Source organism: Narcine bancroftii, chromosome 12, assembly GCF_036971445.1.
Source record: "Narcine bancroftii isolate sNarBan1 chromosome 12, sNarBan1.hap1, whole genome shotgun sequence".
Classification (NCBI taxonomy): Eukaryota; Metazoa; Chordata; class Chondrichthyes; order Torpediniformes; family Narcinidae; genus Narcine; species Narcine bancroftii.
The window spans coordinates 18,689,059-18,710,327 of NC_091480.1; the positions used below are offsets into that span (position 1 = coordinate 18,689,059).

Genomic DNA, 21,269 nt, shown 5'->3' on the forward strand with positions numbered 1-21,269 from the left:
TTCACATCTTTGATTTTCCGAGTAGCAGAGTGTTTGTGAAGTTTTGCTTCTGGTATTGCTCGTTTGTAGATAATCGGGTTATGCATATTTTGTATTTCACTTATAAATATCTGATTTCTGTCTTTTAAGTTATTTCAGCTGCATTTTTAAATCTAAAAGTAATTCGAATATCTCACTTTGGAAAAGTGCTTTGTAACAAACTAAGGAATGCAGATCAAGGAATCTCCAGTTGTCTTCATTTCCTTGCAGTTAAACAAGTGTTCTTTTTTTTTAAAAAAAAATTAGGGATACAAGGTGCCTTGTTCTGGTTTATCACCAGGATGGCACAGGGGGTCTGCTTTCAGACCAAATGGCTTATCAAGGTTTGCAATGACTAATACGCTTCCACGTGCAGCTGAAACCATATCACTGCTCATTTAACAAATGTGAATAAATTACCTTTGCCTCTACTGACATTGGAGGTGGTGAAATGAAAATAAAAACTTCATATATAGCAAATAGCGGAACAACTGGGAGCATCTTCTGTGAATAAATTTACCAATTGTAATATTAACAAATGCTTTATACTCGGGCATATAAATTTTCCACATTTTTGCATGATGTCCACGTTTTTCACTTTGCCAAAACCACGTTTGCCAATGGAGAAGTTGTATTGGAAAAAAAATAGACAAAAGAAAATAATTGATCTATAGACTTTTAATGCCTTTTTTTCCCATATAACTCTCTCTTGCAATGAATAACCCATCATGCACTAGACAAAGCACATGTAAAACTGCTGGTAAACAAGTCTTGTTGTGCATCACCGTCTCATAGCAGCATTTGCAGCGCAGCGGGGCCTTCGTTTGCAAAGTTTTGCTAAATTTCTCCTGCTTGTTTGTACATGCAAGCTTTGCTTAGGTTCTTGAAAGAAAGTCCTGATAGATTATGGCTGCCAGGGATCATAATTTTGCAGAGAAAGGCTCAAGTTTAGACACAGAATCGGTCGACGCAGACATGAGTGATCCACTCGTGAAAAATCTTGGTGGGAATGGCTCAATTTCATCCACCAAGAAATGAAGAATTTATTGGATTGTACAAGGCTAATGGAAAAAAACTTGACTTTGCCGTGTGTATACTGTGTGACAAAGAAATTAAGTATGGAGGTCAGGGACATGTAGTGCTGGTTGACCATGTTGAAAAAGAGGCACACAAGAAGATACTGCAGCTCAGAAAAACAAACGCATTGCTCCCAGCTAAGTTGAGACTAAGCTCACGTACTCTTCCACAGCATTCTGACTTATTTTCACAGCCTAAGGAACCTGGTATTTAATAGACTTTTTTTTTCCCCCCTTGATATTTCCTTCAGGCTAGAAGCCGCCACTGTTTAGAGTACCATCATTCCATCAAATCACACGCAGGAAAAGTGCCACCGAAAAGTATTGTTCCAGAACCCAGTTTCAGTTGCAACAGCTGAAGCTACAGTTTTGGGATTTTGTGCAACTCGCTTAATTTCATGATGGTTCTAAAAATCAGAGTTATCAAAACAGGTAGCTAAAGCCTTAGATGCCTTATCTATTGATCGCACATCAGCCTCATAACAAAACAAATCATGGAGTTGCAATATCCTTTACTAAGGAGTCGAGTCAACACACTTTTTAATGGATGAGGCTATCAGTGAAACAAACAAAAGAGTTGTCTTGATTTTAGTTTACTTTTTTTTCAAAGACAACAGGAAGTAGTCGTGAAAGACCTTTGCTTCCTTCTCACTTCTAAAAATGGACAGTGAAACATTCCTCTTTTTAAGAAATAGATTCTGTGGGAAAAATCTATTTACCATCCTAATGGATTCCTGTGAGGAACCAAGAATAGATTGGAGACAAGTATCTGCCAACATAAAGCCCCAACCTCATCTACGCATTGATGGGGACAGCTGCCACCATGCACGCAATGCTGCAAAAGCATTCTGTGATCTATTTGTTGAGTATCTTGCAACAGATTTTTAAGTGGTCAACTTGCAGTGGATTTGCAAGGCTCAAGATAAGTACTCAAGATTAGAGAAGTATGTAAGCCACCAGTGGCTGTTCGTGTATGATGTCAGCTGTGGCATCATTTGTATGTTGGAGGCACTGCTGTTATTTTATTACTCATTTCTGCCACCTTCAGATAAGAACATATGCAAGGATGTTGTATGTGAGATAGATTGGGAGTATGAAGTTGATGAAATGTCAAGAAATGGAGTAGAGAAACTACAAAAACAAAGGGCAGCAAAAAAAAGATGACCACTGATGGAACAAACTGAAAGAAGAGAATAGATCAGAAATTGTTCTTCACAAATCAGAAGACTGAACTGCTGCTAAAGATATATGGAACAAGCCTACAAGCATAATATCAAGCAGAGAAGGAAAAGGAAAAAGCTGTTGATATTACATAGCCCCCAAATTCAGCCCCACCTCTAAAACCCAGCAGCAGCAGGCAAAGCAAAATATAAGCACATCATGAAGGTAACAAAAAGCCATGGAGAAGAAGAAGAATTTAGTGAATCACTGTAAGGATAAACATTTTCAAGGTCAATAAAAGCATTATTAGTACAAAGTGACATTCACATTTTATGTCCGTTTTTACTTTGAAATGCACCAAAAGAGGCTTGAAACTGGTAATTTTGTATGTAAATCTACAAGGATTTTTCAAACCCCCCCATCCCCAGATGGGGCGTTGCGCCCCCTTGACCTCCTCCACAAGCGCTTGGCTCTGATCTTATCTTTTTTTTAATCTCACTCGCATGCCGGTATATTTTAAAGCTAATTTTGTTTGTTCCGGTTGCTGTTTATACTTGAAGCAAAAGACTCTTTAACGTCTCAGTTAATATCAGATATTATGATACGGTTTCCATTTAAGTTCAAGATGAAAATGTTTGAACAATATTTCTTCTTTTAATGTGAGATTCATAATGGAGAACTTATTATTTAGCCTACACTTTGCTGCATTCCATGTAAGGTTAGCTATCTGGCTGTACCATATGTAGCTGTTACTAGTGCTCTCCTATAACATAAACAATTATTCAAACACAAAGATTTCCTTGTACTGTTAGCTGTCACTAATGAATAATTCTTTGTATGCAGTATTGTTTAAGTATCCTACAAAATAAATCGCTCCTCAGTAAAATGCATTAAGAAAATCCTGAAAGAAAAAATCGCTCCTCAGTACCAACTAAATAAAATGCATTAAAAGAATCGTGAAAGAAAAAATTGCTCCTTAGTACCAACTAAATAAAATGCATTAAGAAAATCCTGAAATAAAAAAATCGCTCCTCAGTACCAACTAAATAAAATGCATTAAGAAAATCGTGAAAGAAAAAATTGCTCCTCAGTACCAACTAAATAAAATGCATTAAGAAAATCCTGAAGGAAAAAAATCGCTCCTCTGTCCCAACCAAATAAAATGCATTAAGAAAATCCTGAAAGAAAAAAATTGCTCCTCAGTACCAACAAAATAAAATGCATTAAGAAAATCCTGAAAGAAAAAAATCGCTCCTCAGTACCAACTAAATAAAATGCATTAAAAGAATTGTGAAAGAAAAAATCGCTCCTCAGTACCAACTAAATAAAATGTATTAAGAAAATCCTGAAAGAAAAAAAGCGCTCCTCAATACCAACTAAATAAAATGCATTAAGAAAATCCTGAAAGAAAAATATCGCTCCTCAGTACCAACTAAATAAAATGCAATAAGAAAATCCTGAAAGAAAAAAATAGCTCCTCAGTACCAACTAAATAAAATGCATTAAAAAAATTGTGAAAGAAAAAATTGCTCCTCAGTACCAACTAAATAAAATGCATTAAGAAAATAGTGAAAGAAAAAAATCGCTCCTCAGTACCAACTAAATAAAATGCATTAAGAAAATCCTGAAAGAAAAAATTGCTCCTCAATACCAACTAAATAAAATGCATTAAGAAAATCCTGAAAGAAAAAAAGCGCTACTCAATACCAACTAAATAAAATGCATTAAGAAAATCCTGAAAGAAAAAAATCGCTCCTCAGTACCAACTAAATAAAATGCATTAAGAAAATCCTGAAAGAAAAAAATCGCTCCTCAGTACCAACTAAATAAAATGCATTAAGAAAATCATGAAAGAAAAAATTGCTCCTCAGTACCAACTAAATAAAATGCATTAAGAAAATAGTGAAAGAAAAAAATCGTTCCTCAGTACCAACTAAATAAAATGCAATAAGAAAATCGTGAAAGAAAAAATTGCTCCTCAGTACCAACTAAATAAAATGCATTAGGAAAATCCTGAAAGAAAAAAATCGCTCCTCAGTACCAACTAAATAAAATGCATTAAGAAAATCATGAAAGAAAAAAAGCGCTCCTCAATACCAACTAAATAAAATGCAATAAGAAAATCTTGAAAGAAAAAAATCGCTCCTCAGTACCAACTAAATAAAATGCAATAAGAAAATCCTGAAAGAAAAAAATAGCTCCTCAGTACCAACTAAATAAAATGCATTAAGAAAATAGTGAAAGAAAAAAATCGCTCCTCAGTACCAACTAAATAAAATGCTTTAAAAAAATTGTGAAAGAAAAAATTGCTCCTCAGTACCAACTAAATAAAATGCATTAAGAAAATAGTGAAAGAAAAAAATCGTTCCTCAGTACCAACTAAATAAAATGCATTAAGAAAATCGTGAAAGAAAAAATTGCTCCTCAGTACCAACTAAATAAAATGCATTAGGAAAATCCTGAAAGAAAAAAATCGCTCCTCAGTACCAACTAAATAAAATGCATTAAGAAAATCATGAAAGAAAAAAAGCGCTCCTCAATACCAACTAAATAAAATGCAATAAGAAAATCTTGAAAGAAAAAAATCGCTCCTCAGTACCAACTAAATAAAATGCAATAAGAAAATCCTGAAAGAAAAAAATAGCTCCTCAGTACCAACTAAATAAAATGCATTAAGAAAATAGTGAAAGAAAAAAATCGCTCCTCACTACCAACTAAATAAAATGCTTTAAAAAAATTGTGAAAGAAAAAATTGCTCCTCAGTACCAACTAAATAAAATGCATTAAGAAAATAGTGAAAGAAAAAAATCGTTCCTCAGTACCAACTAAATAAAATGCATTAAGAAAATCGTGAAAGAAAAAATTGCTCCTCAGTACCAACTAAATAAAATGCATTAGGAAAATCCTGAAAGAAAAAAATCGCTCCTCAGTACCAACTAAATAAAATGCATTAAGAAAATCATGAAAGAAAAAAAGCGCTCCTCAATACCAACTAAATAAAATGCATTAAGAAAATCTTGAAAGAAAAAAATCGCTCCTCAGTACCAACTAAATAAAATGCAATAAGAAAATCCTGAAAGAAAAAAATAGCTCCTCAGTACCAACTAAATAAAATGCAATAAGAAAATCCTGAAAGAAAAAAATAGCTCCTCAGTACCAACTAAATAAAATGCATTAAGAAAATAGTGAAAGAAAAAAATCGCTCCTCAGTACCAACTAAATAAAATGCATTAAGAAAATCGTGAAAGAAAAAATTGCTCCTCAGTACCAACTAAATAAAATGCATTAAGAAAATCCTGAAAGAAAAAAATCGCTCCTCAGTACCAACTAAATAAAATGCATTAAGAAAATCATGAAAGAAAAAAATCGCTCCTCAGTACCAACTAAATAAAATGCATTAAAAGAATCATGAAAGAAAAAAATCGTTCCTCAGTACCAACTAAATAAAATGCATTAAGAAAATCCTTAAAGAAAAAATCACTCCTCAGTATCAACTAAATAAAATGCATTAAGAAAATCCTGAAAGAAAAAATCGCTCTTCAATACCAACTGAATAAAATGCATTTACAAAATCCTGAAAGAAAAAAATCGCTCCTCAGTACCAACTAAATAAAATGCATTAAAAGAATCGTGAAAGAAAAAAATCGCTCCTCAGTACCAACTAAATAAAATGCATTAAAAGAATCGTGAAAGAAAAAAATCGTTCCTCAGTATCCTTAAAGAAAAAATCGCTCCTCAGTACCAACTAAATAAAATGCATTAAAAGAATCATGAAAGAAAAAATTGCTCCTTAGTACCAACTAAATAAAATGCATTAAGAAAATCCTGAAATAAAAAAATCGCTCCTCAGTACCAACTAAATAAAATGCATTAAGAAAATCGTGAAAGAAAAAATTGCTCCTCAGTACCAACTAAATAAAATGCATTAAGAAAATCCTGAAGGAAAAAAATCGCTCCTCTGTCCCAACCAAATAAAATGCATTAAGAAAATCCTGAAAGAAAAAAATTGCTCCTCAGTACCAACAAAATAAAATGCATTAAGAAAATCCTGAAAGAAAAAAATCGCTCCTCAGTACCAACTAAATAAAATGCATTAAAAGAATTGTGAAAGAAAAAATCGCTCCTCAGTACCAACTAAATAAAATGTATTAAGAAAATCCTGAAAGAAAAAAAGCGCTCCTCAATCTTTGGCTTGGCTTCGCGGACGAAGATTTATGGAGGGGGTAAAAAGTCCACGTCAGCTGCAGGCTCGTTTGTGGCTGACCAGTCCGATGCGGGACAGGCAGACACGATTGCAGCGGTTGCAAGGGAAAATTGGTTGGTTGGGGTTGGGTGTTGGGTTTTTCCTCCTTTGCCTTTTGTCAGTGAGGTGGGCTCTGCGGTCTTCTTCAAAGGAGGCTGCTGCCCGCCAAACTGTGAGGCGCCAAGATGCACGGTTTGAGGCGTTATCAGCCCACTGGCGGTGGTCAATGTGGCAGGCACCAAGAGATTTCTTTAGGCAGTCCTTGTACCTTTTCTTTGGTGCACCTCTGTCACGGTGGCCAGTGGAGAGCTCGCCATATAATACGATCTTGGGAAGGCGATGGTCCTCCATTCTGGAGACGTGACCCATCCAGCGCAGCTGGATCTTCAGCAGCGTGGACTCGATGCTGTCGACCTCTGCCATCTCGAGTACCTCGACGTTAGGGGTGTGAGCGCTCCAATGGATGTTGAGGATGGAGCGGAGACAACGCTGGTGGAAGCGTTCTAGGAGCCGTAGGTGGTGCCGGTAGAGGACCCATGATTCGGAGCCGAACAGGAGTGTGGGTATGACAACGGCTCTGTATACGCTTATCTTTGTGAGGTTTTTCAGTTGGTTGTTTTTCCAGACTCTTTTGTGTAGTCTTCCAAAGGCGCTATTTGCCTTGGCGAGTCTGTTGTCTATCTCATTGTCGATCCTTGCATCTGATGAAATGGTGCAGCCGAGATAGGTAAACTGGTTGACCGTTTTGAGTTTTGTGTGCCCGATGGAGATGTGGGGGGGCTGGTAGTCATGGTGGGGAGCTGGCTAAATAAAATGCATTAAGAAAATAGTGAAAGAAAAAAATCGCTCCTCACTACCAACTAAATAAAATGCTTTAAAAAAATTGTGAAAGAAAAAATTGCTCCTCAGTACCAACTAAATAAAATGCATTAAGAAAATAGTGAAAGAAAAAAATCGTTCCTCAGTACCAACTAAATAAAATGCATTAAGAAAATCGTGAAAGAAAAAATTGCTCCTCAGTACCAACTAAATAAAATGCATTAGGAAAATCCTGAAAGAAAAAAATCGCTCCTCAGTACCAACTAAATAAAATGCATTAAGAAAATCATGAAAGAAAAAAAGCGCTCCTCAATACCAACTAAATAAAATGCATTAAGAAAATCTTGAAAGAAAAAAATCGCTCCTCAGTACCAACTAAATAAAATGCAATAAGAAAATCCTGAAAGAAAAAAATAGCTCCTCAGTACCAACTAAATAAAATGCAATAAGAAAATCCTGAAAGAAAAAAATAGCTCCTCAGTACCAACTAAATAAAATGCATTAAGAAAATAGTGAAAGAAAAAAATCGCTCCTCAGTACCAACTAAATAAAATGCATTAAGAAAATCGTGAAAGAAAAAATTGCTCCTCAGTACCAACTAAATAAAATGCATTAAGAAAATCCTGAAAGAAAAAAATCGCTCCTCAGTACCAACTAAATAAAATGCATTAAGAAAATCATGAAAGAAAAAAATCGCTCCTCAGTACCAACTAAATAAAATGCATTAAAAGAATCATGAAAGAAAAAAATCGTTCCTCAGTACCAACTAAATAAAATGCATTAAGAAAATCCTTAAAGAAAAAATCACTCCTCAGTATCAACTAAATAAAATGCATTAAGAAAATCCTGAAAGAAAAAATCGCTCTTCAATACCAACTGAATAAAATGCATTTACAAAATCCTGAAAGAAAAAAATCGCTCCTCAGTACCAACTAAATAAAATGCATTAAAAGAATCGTGAAAGAAAAAAATCGCTCCTCAGTACCAACTAAATAAAATGCATTAAAAGAATCGTGAAAGAAAAAAATCGTTCCTCAGTATCCTTAAAGAAAAAATCACTCCTCAGTATCAACTAAATAAAATGCATTAAGAAAATCCTGAAAGAAAAAATCGCTCCTCAGTATCAACTAAATAAAATGCATTAAAAGAATCATGCTGATTCGAATGTTGCCATGGAAATGGCAAATGATACTCTAGATTTGTACACATGAGCATGATAGCTTGTGTTTATACAGCTATTCTTGGTTACTGAGTAAAAATAAATGCTCCAAGTGCTTGACAATAAATTATCATCATAACTTGGAAGCCCGTGAGCCTGTTAATGACTTAAGAACAGCAGGGAATAGTAATTAGTGATTGATCGCCTCAGGCCTGGCCTGTGGTTCCATTCAGTCATGGCCGATATTTGTCTTGTGTGCCACATTTCTGAACTAGCCCTGTGAGGCTATGGTTGTACACCACCGGCCTACTGCAGGGGGCAACCTCTGTACCTGCAGGAGTGTAAGGGGGACAGGACAACACCTGGGTGGCTGCCAATCAGTCAGCCTGAATGGATCAAGCCCCACCCGGTCAGGTGTCAATCACCCTCCGGGACATAAGTCTACGTGGGCCTCCCGAGGCCTCACACTGAGTTGCTGCAGCCACAGCCAGCCTGGCTCTGTGGAGGTCTTTGTGGATTAAAGCCTATTGTTCAGTCTTTACCTTGTGTGTGTCTGATTCTGTCGAACAGCGCACCAAAGAAGCGACTCTTTTGATCTCTGTTTCGAATGCACGCAGTGAGTTAGCCTCCAGAGTCATTTTTACATGGAGAATTCCAAAGATTCTCCATGTAAAAATGGAAGAAGGAGACTTGTCTAATTCCAGAATGTTCAGACTGTAATCTCTGCAACACCCAAGCAAGGGGAAACATAATTTCTCCATCTACTCTTCCGCCTTGTATCTTCCCATGTATAAAAGTGCTGCTCATGCTCCATTCTAGTGCGTGTAGGCCCAGACTGCTTCGTCTCACCTTTCTCAGAAAGTCTCATGACTGGAATAATGAAGCTCTGGAAATCTGTACTGCAGCAGTTAAGTGCAAATAATTAAATATATGCAAAGATTTCATTGTTTTTCTTACTGTAAGGTGGGTCAAGGGACTTGGGGAGAAAGAAAAAAAGAAACCAGAATTTGATGGTCAGCCATTGTGGAACAGATTTGATGGGCCAGATACTCGCCACAAATGTAAACAGAATGTATCGCAGCTGTTCCGACATTGACAAGACATTTCTGCTGTTTTGAATCTTCCTGAAGACAACAAATGCAATTGTTATGTACACTCATGATGCTATTGCCTGAAGAAAAATTGCATTGATGTGTATTCAATCTATCAATGTAATGCACAGTATCTGCATATGTGAGCTGCTTTTATAACCTGAGGAAACAAGCTCAGGCCTAAGACAACATTTACATAGCACCTGCACTGAGTGCATGCCCAGACATGTTTGGACAGACCAAAAGAGCTTGCTTTGTGGGCAAGATTCAATTTATTGTCATGTAATAAAATGTGTCACATGACACAAAATTACTTTTCTCTCCAGAACTCTCACAGCCCCTGCAGCCACACACAGTCCAGTCCAAATCATCGACAACCCAAGCTCCAGCTTCAAAACTGATACCATTAGGAACCCTAAAACACTCTTGGCACTCTCTCACATGCCAGTTCCAAAATAAAAATACACTTAAAATATGACAGGATAACACAGAACAGGTTATATCTGAAAACAGTATGTGATAGGAAATTTTTAAGGTGATTTTCCTGATCAACAGCCCAAAATCGATAAACTACACCCAAAAGTGTTCAGGAAGCAAAATCGTCATTCTCCAGTGTTTGGCTCCTCATTCTGATGAGGTGAAGGGGGAGAGATTGAACAAGAACCTTGAGCGGTCACTTTTTACACACTGAGGCCGGAGGGTGCATGGAATGGGCTGTTGGGGAGGTGGTTGAAGCTGGTACTTTTGCAATATTTAATAAAAAATTGGATAGATATGTGAATCAGACAGATTTAGAAGGATTTTTTTGAGGATATAACTATGAAATAGACAAGGGAGAGCCAGTGGATGTAGTGTACCTGGACATTCAGAAAGTCTTTGATGAGGTGACACATATAAGATTAGTGGGTAACATTAGAGCACATAGTATTGGTGGTAGAGTACTAACATGGATGGAAAATTGGTTTGCAGACAGGAAAGAAAGAGTAGGGATTAACTGGTCCCTTTCAGAATGACAGGCAGTCACTAGTGGGGTCAGTGCTGGGACCACAGCTATTTGCAATATACATTAATGATATGGATGAAGGGATTAAAAGTAACATTAGAAATTTGCAGATGACACAAAGCTGGGTGGCAGTGTGAAATGAGAGGAAGATGTTATGAGAATGCAGGGTGACTTGGACAGGTTGGATGAGAAGGCAGATGCAGTTTAATGTGGATAAATGTGAGGTTATCCACTTTGGCAAGAACGGGAAGGCAGATTACTATCTGAATGGTGTCACCAGAGGAACAGGGGAAGTGCAATGAGATCAAGATGTCCATGTTCACCAGTCACTGATGGTAAGCATGCAGGTACAGCAGGCAATGAAGCAAGCTAATGGCATGCTGGCCTTCATAATAAGGTGAATTGGGAATAGGAGCAAAGAAGTTCTTCTGTTGTTGTCCAGGATCCTGGTGAGACCACACCTGGAATATTGTGTGTCGTTTTGGTCTTCAAATGTGAGGAAGGTGTGACAGGGTATTTAAATAACCCCGTGTTGTTAAATAACCCTCTATAGCTGCTGGTTTTTGGGGTCCTCTGGACTCCGTAACAAAAGACATTCTTGCTATTTGAGAGAGTGGAGCGCAAGTTCACGAGGTTAATTCCCAAGATGGCTGGATTGTCATATGTTGAAAGATTGGAGCAACTGGGCTTGTATATTCTGGAATTTAGATGGATGAGAGGGGATCTGATTGAAACATTAAGGGATTGGAAACACTAGAGGCAGGAAACATGTTCCTGATGTTGGGGGAATCCAGAACCAGAGACCACAGTTTAAAAATAAGGGGTAGGTCATTCAGAACAGAGTTGAGGAAAAACCTTTTCACCCAGAGAGTTGTGGATCTGTGGAATGCTCTCCTTAGAAGGCAGTGGAGGCCAATTCTCTGGATGCTTTCAAGAAATAATTTTTCTTTAATTTTTCGCACTATGAACCATACTAACCAAAATACACACAAACATTTCCCTCTTGAATATACACAGTGTCATTTTCTCCCCTTTTCCCCCTCCTTTCCCTCCCTCCTTCACCCCCCTCCCTACCCACTCAACGTTCAACCTATATGATATATTAAATCCATTAAACAATGTCATCACACAATGAAAATAAGCAAGAAATTTGTGTCTTCTACTTTTACATACTGGGTCAGTTCATTTAGTCTTCTCCTGTCATTTTAGGCAGTGGAGGTCCGCGGTAGGACTTCTCTGTTGTGTTCCATGTATGGTTCCCAAATTTGTTCAAATACTGTGATGTTATTTCTTAAATTATATGTTATTTTTTCCAATGGAATACATTTATTCATTTCTATGTACCATTGCTGTATTCTCAGGCTATCTTCTGATTTCCAGGTTGACATAATACATTTTTTTGCTACAGCTAAGGCTATCATAATTTGTGCTTCATCCAAATCGAGTCTTTACTTCTTATATTACTTAGAAGAAATATCTCTGGATTTTTTGGTATGTTGCTTTTTGTGATTTTATTAAATTCCTGATTTAGATCTTTCCAAAACTTTTCCACTTTCTCACATGCCCAAATTTCATGTACTGTTGTTCCCATTTCCTTCTTACAACAAAAACATCTGTCTGATACTGCTGGGTCCCATTTATTTAACTTTTCGGGCATGGTGTATAGCCTGTGTAAACAATTATATTGTATCATGCGTAACCTCGTGTTTATTGTATTTCTCATAGTTCTGGAGCATAGCTTTTCCCATGTTTCATTCTTTATCTTTATGTTTAGATCTTGTTCCCATTTTTGTTTGGGTTTACAGCTTGTTTCCTTGTTCTCTTTCTCTTGCAGTTTGATGTACATGTTTGTTATAAATCTTTTAATTATCATTGTGTCTGTAATCACATATTCAAAATTGCTTCCTTCTGGTAACCTCAGTCTGCTTCCCAATTTGTCCTTCAAGTAGGCTTTCAGTTGGTGGTATGCAAACATTGTACCGTGAGTTATACCATATTTGTCCTTCATTTGTTCAAAAGATAATAATTTATTTCCCGAAAAACAATTTTCTATTCTTTTGATCCCTTTTCTCTCCCATTCTCTAAAGCAGGGGTGTCAAACTCAAATTCACAGAGGGCCAAAATTAAAAACTTGGACTAAGTCATGGGCCAAACTAAATATTTATTGAAAATTTTCAACAACATCTGCATGTTTTCTCTTCTTTCAACATATGTAATGTTAAACTTTTTCTTATTAAAATAAATGTTTAATAATAGTTTTGGTTAAACTCTTTCCAGAAGAAGCATTAACAAATGAGAAATAAAATATTCAATAAATAATATTTCTCTATAGCCTTTAAGCTCCTTTTAAATGTTTTTTTTTCACAAGCCAACAAGTCAAAAAAATAACAACTTGCTTCAATGACAAACAGGGTTTGTCTTTTAAAATGATGAACATATAGTCTGCCTCCCACCTGTCTTGAAAGGTCCTGTTTTCTGTTTTTCGTTTGGCCATTTTCCGTAAGGGGTTTATTACATGTGAGTTGGGCGACAGGTTGCAGATGCTAATGGAAGTAAAGAGAGGAGGTGGGGGCGATTAGCGGGCTGACGGGCCGGCGCCAACGCATTTGCAAAGCATTCTGGGATTTGTAGTATTAGCTGTGCATGCGCTATACTGGCGCGGCAGCCAGCGGGCCAGCTCTAATACATATTTGATATGATATAATTATATCATGGGCCAAATTTGGTCCGCGGGCCTGAGTTTGACGTGTGCTCTAAAGGAAAGGTTATCTATTGTGAAAGGGATTAGTTGATTTTGCATCAATATTAATTTTGGTAGTTGATAATTTGTTTTATTCCTTTCTACGTGAATCTTCTTCCAAATGTTGAGCAGATGGTGTAGTACTGGTGAATTCCTATGTTGCACCAGCTTTTCATCCCACTTATATAGTAAATGTTCTGGTACCTTCTCCCCTATTTTATCTAGCTCTAATCTGGTCCAATCTGGTTTTTCCCTTGTTTGATAAAAATCTGATCGGTATCTTAATTGTGCTGCTCTATAATAATTCTTAAAGTTTGGTAGCTGTAAGCCCGCTTGTTTGTACCATTCTGTTAATTTATCTAGCGCTATCCTCAGTTTCCCCCCTTAGATAGTGCTCTTAAAGACAGCGGAGTCAAGGGAGATGGAGAGAAGGCAGGAATGAGGTACTGATTGTGGATGATCAACCATGATCACAGTGAATGGCAGTGCTGGCTCGAAGGGAGCACCTGTTGTCTATTGATATGGGTCCAACGTAGGCCAGTAGGATTAGTGTGGGTGGGAAATTTTTTTTTTTAATTTTTTATTTTTCACACTATAAACCACATTGATCAAGATACATACATTTTTCTTTTCAAATATATAGTGTCGTTTTTCTCCCCCTCCCTCTTCCCATCCCACCCTCCCTACCTCCCCTCCCATTCATTTAAAGTACAGAATCTAAGATACAGTGTGGGTGGGACATTTAGATCGGTGTGGGCGCTACATGACACGATGAAACCCCTTTTCCTCAATTTCCAGGGGTGTCATTTTAATTTCTAAGAATGCATACATTTGATTAATTTCTCTGCCATTCCCTTTATTCCCAATTTCATTTTTCTAGTTTCAATCTGTAAGGAATCCACGTTAATGCCGACCTTTCCCATTATAAATACCTATAGAAGCTTTCATAATCTATTTGTGTTTCTTAGATCACACTGTATTCCACTTTACTGACCTGCAGTGAGTTGAAATCTATTGTGACATGTAATTAAGGTATGGTTATGAATTGTCATGAACTGCCGTTCATTTAAAATGATTGTTTCCATCACGAATTATACAATCATATAATAACAGCTTGAGATGAGCGATAGCCTACGAACCTGTCATCTCCACCTGTTTAAAACATTTGATGTGTAATCACGTTTGCAATACACAGGGATACAGGGAACAGCTGATCTTTCAACACGTTTTATTTCACTGAATGAAAGGATTGTTTGCAGAGCTGCAATAATTCATCCCATCAGCAAGATGCATCTATCTGGTCGTAGTTCGCTAGATGTTGGTGGCGAGGAATGCACGGGTCTCCAAACATACAGCGCCAAGTAAAAACAAATCCATTCGGTGCCTGGGTCCATCTCATGCCTCCGAATTCTCTCTCCAGGCTTTCTACCAACGATGTAGGGCCTGGCTACCTCCGAGGCGGATGCTAGTCCACTCGCTTTTATTTTTTTTATTTTTCACACTATGAACCATATTAACCAAAATGCACACAAACATTTCCCTCTTGAATATACACAGTGTCATTTTCTCCCCTTTTTCCCCCCTCCCTTCCCTCCTTCCCACCCCCCTCCCTACCCACTAAATGTTCAACATATACAATACATTAAACCCATTAAACAATGTCATCACACAATAAAAATAAACAAGAAAATTGTGTCATCTACTTTTACACACTGGGTCAGTTCATTTCGTCTTCTTCCCATTCTATCATTTTAGGGGGTGGAGGTCCACGGTAGGCCCTCTCTGTTGTGTTCCATGTACAGTTCCCAAATTTGTTCGAATACTGTGACTTTATCTTTTTAAATTATATGTTATTTTTTCCAATGGAATACATTTATTCATTTCCATGTACCATTGCTGTACTCTCAGGCTCTCTTCTGATTTCCAAGTTGACATTATACATTTTTTTGCCACAGCTAAGGCTATCATAATAAATCTTTCTTGTGCTGCTAGTCCGCTCGTTGAAGCAATGTTTAAGGCTTCACCCTTTGTTTATTCATACAAAGTTGGTGGACCAACTGGAACTTTTTTTTAGTGTTCACGGTGTTAGGTCGCATTCTCGAAGGCGATGCCACAATGTGTCATCAAGTGACTCTATAAGTAGCGCCACCCAACAAATGACTCAGCGGCGTGATGTTCCGGGGAAGGGAGGGGGAGAGGAGAATTTTAGTTTTTTAATGCAATAAGGCACCGCAAATTTGCACATTGTAATCCTTTAGTGAAATCCATCGATGCCAAGAACTGAAAGTCTCCTTTGCTCCACAGGACCAACCAGTCTCCGGGCTTGACTGCTCCCACCTCATCTCTGAGCTCAAAGTTAAACGTCTGCCTCAGCCACCAACTCGCGGTACTTCTCTCTCCAAACTCACCTTCCTTGATCCTCTCGCCATTAAACTGCAAGGTTGTCTTCCTACATCGTACTTCTGCGTGTTCTCACTCTTCGGAAAATGCCCCCTCTTTTAAATTTGCCGCCATCATCTCTTCAAAGAGAAACTCTTTCACTGCACTTATCTTGCAAGTGATCACATCATCTCCATCTTCCCTCAGCCCAATCTGAGCCTGTTCCAACCTCCCATCTTCCAGTCTCTTTTCATTGATGAAATATGATGCACTTAAACTGACACTCTTTGACACCCTGCACGTTTGCTTTATTACGGCACTGCCCCTTGTACTTAAGTGTGAGTTGACTTGCTCTGGATAGTACGCGAAACAAAGCTTATATCTACCCCAGTCACAGTACCAATAAGTCCAATCACTAATGGCATCCGGTGTAATTGTGATGGAGGTAATCGAGTCATTCCCTGACTGACCTGTTTGTTTTGACAAAGCCATTCTTCCCCTCCGCTTCCTCTGCATCTAGAGATGTCACTCCAATTGCCTGGTTCATTCCACTGTGGCCAGAAGACCTTCCTTTCCTCTTTTTTTCATGAACGTGTATTTAAGGACAGCGATCAGTTGCATGCCTTCACGTTGACCCATCCCACTGTCCTTAACTTGTCGGAAACCTATTCTCTTATTCCTGATTCTTCAGAAAGAGAACGAGTTAACGAACTCGGTGTCCAATATGACCTCGAGAAGACTTCAGACAGCTTCATCATCACCATCAATCACTAAGGCCACTCTCCCTCCTTCCCCCTCTCTCTCATTCCCTCCATCACTAAGGCCACCCTCCCTCCTCTCTCTCTCTCCATCACTAAGGTAATCCCTCCTCTCTCTCATTCTCTCCATCACTAAGGCCATCCCTCCTCTCTCTCTCCATCACTAAGTCCACCCTCCCTACCCTCTCTCATTCTCTCCATCACTAAGGCCACCCTCCCTCTCTCTCATTCTCTCCATCACTAAAGCCACTATCCCTCCTCTCTCTCTCCATCACTAAGGCCACCCTCCCTCCTCTCTCTCTCACATTCTCTCCATCACTAAGGCCACCCTCCCTCCCTCTCTCATTCTCTCCATCACTAAAGCCACTCTCCCTCCTCTCATTCTCTCCATCACTAAAGCCACTCTCCCTCCTCTCTCTCTCCATCACTAAGGCCACCCTCCCCTCTCTCTCATTCTCTCCATCACTAAGGCCACCCTCCCTCTCTCTCTCTCATTCTCTCCATCACTCAAGCCACCCCCCTTCCCCCCCCCCCCCCCACCACTCTCTCTCTCTCCATTCCGCCTTTATTTCCTGACCAGACTTGAATATTCAAATAAAATTGGGCCGCTCGTCCTGCCTCACAAGTTCTCAATCGAGGCTCTTAATTAAGCGAAGCCATGATTTGAAAATACTCCGTGATCTCGTCCTGAGTGATATCTGTAACTTTCTCCACTGACGCAACCTGTTTACTTTCCATTCTTTCGTTGTTTGACCTGCAGAGTTTCTCCAGCGTTGTATTTGTTTCTAAACTTCTTTCCATTCTGCTCTCTTGCTCATCCCCAAGTTAGTCCCACTCTGGAATTTCTTCCCCAGACTGCTGGGTCTCTCTCTTTCCCCATCTCCACGGTTCATTCCGAGGCCGGACGAAGCTGCAACATTGACCTAGTCTCCAACTGTCTCAATGGTGATGTTAGCGCACGGTGAGTGAGGTCCTGGGCGACGTGATAGCGCCTTCTTTGGGGGGATGTCTGTACTGTTTCCATGACCATCCCCAGCCAGCTGACTGTGGAAAACAGAATGGTCCTCATCATTAGTTCGGCAATGAAACTTCGTTCAACTGTTTCAAAACCCTGTCTCTGGATTCACCTCAGGCAGAAAGGATTTACTGGCGCATTCTAACGCCGATTTCCGGATTATAAGGTAAGTACAGTAAATAAACTCGCTTAGAAATAGTGAACATCCAATTTCAAGCCCGTCTCCTCTCTCTCTCTCCCCCCACCCTTTCTCCCTCTCCTGCTCTCTCTTCTCTCTCTCCCCCCTCTCCTGCTCTCTCTCTCTCTCCCCCCACACACTCTCTCTCTCCACCCACCCTCTCTCCCTTTCCTGCTCTCTCTTCTCTCTCTCTCCCCCTCTCTTTCTCTCCCCCCTCTCTCTCTCCTGCTCTCTCTCTCACCCCCCCTCTCCTGCTCTCTCTCTCTCACCCCCCCCTCTCTCCTGCTCTCTCTCTCTCACCCCCCCCTCTCTCCTGCTCTCTCTCTCTCCCCCCCCCTCCCCACACACACACACTCTCTCTCTCTCTCTCCCTCTCTTTCTCTCCACCCACCCCCGCCCTTCCCCTCTCCCCAACGGTTTTGCAGACAGAACGGTCAGGACGAAACAGTCACTTGCCACGGTGGAACCAAAATTTCAGACCATATGGCTTTCCTCCAGACAAACGTCAGCGGTTATTTCGAGGCTTGTGGATGTCAAAGCGATCACTGGATTGAGAATTTGCAATAAAATCTCGGCAAAAAGTTATCAGTCGGCTCCTGGTAGAGATAGAGAAACACCGTTTCAAAAGACTGGGTTCAAAAGTAAATGAACTCTGTCGTTTCTCAATATTCCGGTTAGCTTCATGCTGCTACGAAATGGGGTTTTTTTTAAATCGCAATTCCACATTAAAATCTTTTCTTTCAAGTTGCATAAAAGCAGCGCAGGCCCGACAAGTAGAAAAGGTGGGAAGACAACAAAAAGTTGTGGCAAAGGTGGGCTGGAGTGTTCTTGAATGGACAACATGACATTCATCACGTTAAATTGCACCTTATTACCAAAATCCTTACGTTTTCATCTGCCTTAGCCTTTCTCTCCTTCGTTGCATATATCAACTATCATTTGTATGTCCCTGTTTCCCGAGTCTACACTCCATGTGCTTGCAGCAGTGCGATTTCACGCTTCTCCATTGCATTTTTGTATCCAGGAGCCAGAAAGCAAACGAAAGACTGGGCTGAAACCGAGCATCAACAAGGTGAAAGTCTTAGACAGGCCCTCCCACCCATGAGTGAAACCATGAGCCGACCACCAACCCCTCACTTAGACCAATCCTGCACCAACCCCATTTTATTTTTCAAACATCCCCTTCAGCTCTCCTTTGTTTCATGATGTCCTTATTTGCGCATCCAAGGCCCCTCATTGATGGCTCCCAAGAAGTTAGTCCATCCGTGATCGATAAAATATATCTTTATCTGGGAAATAGACAACTATTTATATTCCATACTATTTATAAATTCACATGTAGTGGTGCCAGAGTACAGGACCAGACGAAATGTGACTGAGGAAGATCTATTTTACTGAACAACAAAGACTTTGCTTCCTTAATATTTGTGGGTGCATGTTATGGATTTTGGGCTGCTGGTCACGAATAAAACCTGTTAAAAATTCCTATCACGTCCTGGTTTTCAAATATAACCTATTTTATTGATTTCTTGTCATATTTTGTCTATTAGTATATTGCCCACAAACCAAGCCGTTTTGGTCAGTCCAAGCTTGCCTGACAATGCACTCACTCAGTGCAGGTGCTATGTAAATGTTGTCTTAGGCCTGAGCTTGCTTAGACAGGATAGATGCAGACAGGCTGTAAAAACAGCTCACATATAAAACGCTTTTTGCTTTACATTGATCTAGATTGAACGCAAGTTGATGCACATGTTCTTCAGACAGTAGCAGAGTGAGTGTGCATAACAATAACATTTATTGACTTCAGGAAGATTCAATGTAGCAGAAATATCTCGTCAATGTGCGACAGCTGCGATACATTATGTTACATTTGTGGCGAGTGTAAACTTTAGGCTCAACCTATTTAGAAAGCCTATGAGCTCTACTTCGGTTGTAAAATTGGTGACCAAGACAAACTCTGAGCCCCTCGCATTTGTTGTGCAACATGTGCAGTCAATCGGAGAGCTTGGCTCGGCATAATAATGCGATTAAACATGCTAAATTCAATTAAAAAAATAATTTAATGTTTTTCCAACATTCTGCAACAAACCTGAAATGCTAATATTATTGCATATTAAATGGTAGGTGTTTCTTTTTTTTCTTTCCCTTTCTTACTTTTGGGTGGGATGGGGAGAAAAATATAAAAGTACTTTCTTTGGATATTTGATTAATGTTTTATTCATTTTTCCTGTAATGATGCAAACAATTAAATAAAATTTAATTTTTTAAAAAAGTTACACGTTACTGGATTAAGCACCATATCCTCGCACATCATCTTTAGAGTCCGATCGTTTTTTTTTAGCTTCTAAGATCAAAACTTTGAAGTTCCTGTTCGGCTGAGATAGATACTAATTAAAAGGAGTGGATCGAATGGAAAATTGTCCATAAAATCCATATATGGTGTCCAAATACCGTGAAACTTTAAAATTGAAAGAATATTATCAACTATGTTTGGAAGAAATAACATCAGATATCGGAATATACAAGAAAAACCTGGCCAGAGTAGGTAGGCGTGGTTAGGAAATCTGATTAAATCTTTGTGGAACAGATGGTTTCAAAGGACAAGGCATTGAAATTCTAGTAAGTGAATCTTGGAGAAAATAGACCAGAAATATAACATGCGATGGCAATTGGGGGGAAGAGAAATGCGCTCTAGAACTAGTGAAGGTTCGGGTCGTGGCCACAAATAACTGGAAGCTGAAGGGTTAAGTAAGTCAGCATGCATCGGGGTGAGAAGCGAACAGAACAGTATGAGGTAGATAGAAATGGGAATGACAGGGAAATGGAGATCAGACAAGAAATCTCTCCTTGTGCCATTAGTTTCCTTGAGGCAGTGATGTGCCAGGAAAGTAATTTCACGATCTTGGTTTTGTTTTGCAGATTTACGAAGAAAATGCAACTTGTAGCCCTGAGCTCGACCGAGCAGAGCGGCTCCGATCAGCTCTCCTTCCACTCCAGTGCGAGGACCTACCCGTTGAGAGGGTCAGAACCCTGCCCGGAGTTCAGAGCCGAGTCCGGCCGCGTGCAGGACACCAACTGGATCTACGACTATCACAAACCCGTAACCGTCCTCGTCATTGGGGCTATCGCCTTGCTGGCGGGTGTCATCCTCACCGTCCTTTACTTCATTCGCGTGGTTGAGGTCCCTTACGTCCTGGGGCCAGTTTGCCTCTCCATTGGATTGATGTTCGTGGTCACCGGACTGGTGTGGATCCCGATCGTTAAAGAAAAGATCCAGCAGAACGAAATTGTAAGGGAGCTGCACGCCAGACCCTCTGCCGAGTGATGCCCCTATTGGGGCGTCGTGGTTCCCATTCACAAGCCCCGCTTTGGAGGATCATCAAAGCCCTCTTGGCAACTGGCTGGGGGTTCCCAGTCTTCAAATTGTCAGTGATCACCTTACAAACTATAGTCCATCGTTTTCAGGGTCATTGACTGTCTGGCCATGGCCATGTCTGATGGCCACCATCCCTTCCCCCCGAATCCCACACGCTCCTGAATTAGCTTTAAAAAAACGAATAGGAAACCGTGATTTCAAAATTGTAGAATCTTATTTCTGGGTTGAGAAATTTCCTGGAAATGTGGTTTCC

At 39.4% G+C, this 21,269-nt stretch overlaps 1 protein-coding gene across 2 annotated transcripts in view; it reads left to right on the top strand.

The window, feature by feature from the left end:
- The window catches only part of rsl1d1 (ribosomal L1 domain containing 1), a 41,171-nt gene extending 20,263 nt beyond the window's left edge, over nucleotides 1-20,908 (top strand). For both annotated transcript variants that reach the window (XM_069906461.1, XM_069906462.1), the window contains one exon: nucleotides 20,560-20,908. In XM_069906461.1, the coding sequence (XP_069762562.1) occupies nucleotides 20,560-20,820 (261 nt within the window). In that variant the 3' untranslated portion in view covers nucleotides 20,821-20,908. The remainder of the gene's footprint in view (nucleotides 1-20,559) is intronic.
- The last annotated feature ends 361 nt before the right edge of the window (nucleotides 20,909-21,269 follow it).